Below are 5,000 nucleotides of genomic sequence, written 5' to 3' on the forward strand. Positions count from 1 at the left end.
CTGGTTCCAGATCATTCTGTGCCGTCTTGCCAACTATGGCCATAGAAGACAGCACAAACAGATCTGGGACCAGGCGAGTCAGTTTCACTCACCCAAGGAAAACAAAACTTAGGCAAATAGTTACCTCTCCCCTTCTCCTCATGTCCCTCTTCCAACTCCATGATCTCATCTTCCTGCTCCTCCTCCTCCTCCTCTTCCTTCAGACCCCAGGAGTTCTCTAGCCCCTCCCCCACCTGGCCTGTACCTGGGGCAGTTAACACTGGAGAGGGAACGCTGTCCCACGGTTGGTTAAGGACTAGAGTCTAGAGTAAACCATTGAGAAAACAGACAAGAGTACAGGCACACCAAGTCACTCGCTCACTAACTCACTCGCCCACAAACAATGACTCTCCCCCCCCACCCCCACCCCCACCCCCCCTTTATTCAGAGTAACTCCAAGACTTTCTTTGAAGGGATACGTTTGGGGTGGGACCTCGGCTCTCTGGACGATCTCATTGGCCTTCTCCTTGACGTCACTCATTTCCACAGGTGACACGTCTGTTTTCAGCGCTGTGATTCGCTCCTGGGGCAACGACTCTGCGAAGCCAAACTTACCCCCAGTTTTTCTGAAATAACCGATATTCAAAAGGAGAACTTTATTGGAATCCAAAAATGAAATGATGCCAAAGTAGCAACACCAGAGTCATGGAGGTTTATATAAACGGGTTTCCACTCGATAGCACAAAGTCAAAATGAACGTTAACGAGACCAAGTTGACGTGACCCACCTGGCTTTCTTGTCGTTCTCCAGGGCTTTGTTGATTAGCTCTGTGATCTCTGACACTTTGACACTAGCGATCTTACTGCACCTGAGGACCTGTACAAACACAGCATGCTTTAGAGATACAAATCACAGTGAAGTAGCTAGTGTATGCTCGTATCCATCCGGAATATTATCAGCCCCCTGGCCTACCAATGCCATGGTTATGATATCTAGACAAGTGTTTAGCATGCTGATTTGCGCGTAGAAAGTGTTGTTGTGGTCGTGGGTTGGCATCCCGGGTCTGCCCGTACAGGGACAAGGATCCAGAGTTGCATTAACTCCCCAGTACCCGCCTGGTCTTTTGAGCAGCTGACTGTATCTCTATGGCTCCCCAGTACCCGCCTGGTCTTTGAGCAGCTGACTATCTCTATGGCTCCCCAGTACCCGCCTGGTCTTTGAGCAGCTGACTGTATCTCTATGGCTCCCCAGTACCCGCCTGGTCTTTGAGCAGCTGACTATCTCTATGGCTCCCCAGTACCCGCCTGGTCTTTTGAGCAGCTGACTGTATCTCTATGGCTCCCCAGTACCCGCCTGGTCTTTTGAGCAGCTGACTGTATCTCTATGGCTCCCCAGTACCCGCCTGGTCTTTGAGCAGCTGACTGTATCTCTATGGCTCCCCAGTACCCGCCTGGTCTTTGAGCAGCTGACTGTATCTCTATGGCTCCCCAGTACCCGCCTGGTCTTTTGAGCAGCTGACTGTATCTCTATGGCTCCCCAGTACCCGCCTGGTCTTTGAGCAGCTGACTGTATCTCTATGGCTCCCCAGTACCCGCCTGGTCTTTGAGCAGCTGACTGTATCTCTATGGCTCCCCAGTACCCGCCTGGTCTTTGAGCAGCTGACTGTATCTCTATGGCTCCCCAGTACCCGCCTGGTCTTTGAGCAGCTGACTGTATCTCTATGGCTCCCCAGTACCCGCCTGGTCTTTGAGCAGCTGACTGTATCTCTATGGCTCCCCAGTACCCGCCTGGTCTTTGAGCAGCTGACTGTATCTCTATGGCTCCCCAGTACCCGCCTGGTCTTTGAGCAGCTGACTGTATCTCTATGGCTCCCCAGTACCCGCCTGGTCTTTGAGCAGCTGACTGTATCTCTATGGCTCCCCAGTACCCGCCTGGTCTTTGAGCAGCTGACTGTATCTCTATGGCTCCCCAGTACCCGCCTGGTCTTTGAGCAGCTGAATGTATCTCTATGGCTCCCCAGTACCCGCCTGGTCTTTGAGCAGCTGACTATAGCTCTATGGCTCCCCAGTACCCGCCTGGTCTTTGAGCAGCATGATGCCTCCACTGGACTGGATGGAGCAGATCTCTCTGTGTTTGTTCATGGCTATCATCAGCAGGCCGTCCATCACACGCTCCTCACGCTCACAGGGGTCAACCAACAGGTAGGTCCTGGTTGCAGAGGGAGAGGGGTAGGAGAGGGGATATGAGATAGGACATAGAGAACAGTGGAGAGAATGAGAGGAAAGGGAACAGTGAGAAAGGGAAAGGGAACAGGAGAGGAAAGGGAAGAGAACAGTGGAGAGAAGGAGAACAGGAGAGGAAAGGGAAGAGAACAGTGGAGAGAAGGAGAACAGGAGAGGAAAGGGAAGAGAACAGTGGAGAGAAGGAGAAGGAGAACAGGAGAGGAAGGAACAGTGGAGAGAAGGAGAACAGGAGAGGAAAGGGAACCAGTGGAGAGAAGGAGAACCAGTGGAGAGAAGGAGAACAGGAGAGGAAAGGGAAGAGAACTGAGAAAGGAGAACAGGAGAGGAAAGGGAAGAGAGCAGTGGAGAGAAGGAGAACAGGGAGAGAGGAAAGGAAAGGAGAACAGTGGAGAGAAGGAGAACAGGAGAGGAAAGGGAAGAGAACAGTGGAGAGAAGGAGAACAGGAGAGGAAAGGGAAGAGAAAAGTGGAGAGAAGGAGAAGGAGAACAGGAGAGGAAGGAACAGTGGAGAGAAGGAGAACAGGAGAGGAAGGAACAGTGGAGAGAAGGAGAACAGGAGAGGAAAGGGAAGAGAACAGTGGAGAGAAGGAGAACAGGAGAGGAAAGGGAAGAGAACAGTGGAGAGAAGGAGAAGGAGAACAGGAGAGGAAGGAACAGTGGAGAGAAGGAGAACAGGAGAGGAAGGAACAGTGGAGAGAAGGAGAACAGGAGAGGAAAGGGAAGAGAACAGTGGAGAGAAGGAGAACAGGAGCGGAAAGGAAGAGAACAGTGGAGAGAAGGAGAAGGAGAACAGGAGAGGAAGGAACAGTGGAGAGAAGGAGAACAGGAGAGGAAAGGGAAGAGAACAGTGGAGAGAAGGAGAACAGGAGAGGAAAGGGAAGAGAGCAGTGGAGAGAAGAACAGGAGAGGAAAGAGAAGAGAACAGTGGAGAGAAGGAGAACAGGAGAGGAAAGGGAAGAGAACAGTGGAGAGAAGGAGAACAGGAGAGGAAAGGGAAAAGAACAGTGGAGAGAAGGAGAACAGGAGAGGAAAGGGAAGAGAACAGTGGAGAGAAGGAGAACAGGAGAGGAAAGGGAAGAGAGCAGTGGAGAGGAGAACAGGAGAGGAGAGGGAAGAGAACAGTGGAGAGAATGAGAACAGGAAAGGAGAGGGAAGAGAGCAGTGGAGAGAAGGAGAACAGGAGAGGAGAGGGAAGAGAGGCTGAGAGAGAACTGCAATGGCAGCCATCACTGTCTGTTAGTGATGTCAAACATACAGGTGATCTTATATAACAGGGACCTACCCTTGTTGGAAGAAGGAGAAACTGACACAGATGGGCATGTGGTAGATGCTGAGGGGAATGGGGTCTCTCTCCTCTGTACTGTACTGTGGAACCGACACATGAAGGGTTAAATCATTATAAATTGGGGTTGTGTTCATTAGGGCATGCAACAAATTACATTTTTAAAACCTTTTGCAACGTGTGACAAATATGAATGTGTCTTATTAGACAAATCCAGGTGGTCCTTCCCTGCTTGTCAGTTTGGTTCCTAATTAACACTACCCAGGGGTGTAATCAATGTCAAAGATTGTTGCCATGGCATTAGTTGACGATAGCATCACCCCACCCCTCTCCTCACCACAGTGACTTCCTCTCCCTGGATGCCCACATCGGGCCGTCTGAAGTGACAGAGGGCCGCGATGGCAGCAATGCTGGCAGCGTCCATTAGGTTACCATCGTGGTTCAGCAAGTGGACGTCCACCCTAATCTGCCACACCTGGAGATACAGACACACTAATTACACAGACATTGATCTGTACCACACCTGGAGAAATAGACAGGTAGATAGGCATTATAGATCTGTACCACACCTGGAGAAATAGACAGGTAGACAGGCATTATAGATCTGTACCACACCTGGAGAGATAGACAGGTAGACAGGCATTATAGATCTGTACCACACCTGGAGAAATAGACAGGTAGACAGGCATTATAGATCTGTACCACACCTGGAGAAATAGACAGGTAGATAGTCATTATAGATACAGTGCGTTGCGAAAGTATTCGGCCCCCTTGAACTTTGCGACCTTTTGCCACATTTCAGGCTTCAAACATAAAGATATAAAACTGTATTTTTTGTGAAGAATCAACAATAAGTGGGACACAATCATGAAGTGGAACGACATTTATTGGATATTTCAAACTTTTTTAACAAATCAAAAACTGAAAAATTGGACGTGCAAAATTATTCAGCCCCTTTACTTTCAGTGCAGCAAACTCTCTCCAGAAGTTCAGTGAGGATCTCTGAATGATCCAATGTTGATCTAAATGACTAATGATGATAAATACAATCCACCTGTGTGTAATCAAGTCTCCGTATAAATGCACCTGCACTGTGATAGTCTCAGAGGTCCGTTAAAAGCGCAGAGAGCATCATGAAGAACAAGGAACACACCAGGCAGGTCCGAGATACTGTTGTGAAGAAGTTTAAAGCCAGATTTGGATACAAAAAGATTTCTCAAGCTTTATAAACATCCCAAGGAGCACTGTGCAAGCGATAATATTGAAATGGAAGGAGTATCAGACCACTGCAAATCTACCAAGACCTGGCCGTCTCTCTAAACTTTCAGCTCATACAAGGAGAAGACTGATCAGAGATGCAGCCAAGAGGCCCATGATCACTCTGGATGAACTGCAGAGATCTACAGCTGAGGTGGGAGACTCTGTCCATAGGACAACAATCAGTCGTATATTGCACAAATCTGGCCTTTATGGAAGAGTGGCAAGAAGAAAGCCAT

At 49.2% G+C, this 5,000-nt stretch overlaps 1 protein-coding gene across 1 annotated transcript in view; it reads right to left on the reverse strand.

The window, feature by feature from the left end:
• Positions 1-5,000, reverse strand: part of exosc9 (exosome component 9) — a 12,993-nt gene that overhangs the window by 2,618 nt on the left and 5,375 nt on the right. Inside the window, exons 5-10 of the mRNA XM_064963727.1 lie at positions 3,842-3,979; positions 3,505-3,587; positions 2,055-2,187; positions 767-855; positions 459-605; positions 125-273 (exon numbers count right to left, since the gene is read on the reverse strand). Of these exons, the coding sequence (XP_064819799.1) occupies positions 125-273; positions 459-605; positions 767-855; positions 2,055-2,187; positions 3,505-3,587; positions 3,842-3,979 (739 nt within the window). The remainder of the gene's footprint in view (positions 1-124; positions 274-458; positions 606-766; positions 856-2,054; positions 2,188-3,504; positions 3,588-3,841; positions 3,980-5,000) is intronic.

Source organism: Oncorhynchus masou, unplaced genomic scaffold, assembly GCF_036934945.1.
Source record: "Oncorhynchus masou masou isolate Uvic2021 unplaced genomic scaffold, UVic_Omas_1.1 unplaced_scaffold_823, whole genome shotgun sequence".
NCBI lineage: Eukaryota > Metazoa > Chordata > Actinopteri > Salmoniformes > Salmonidae > Oncorhynchus > Oncorhynchus masou.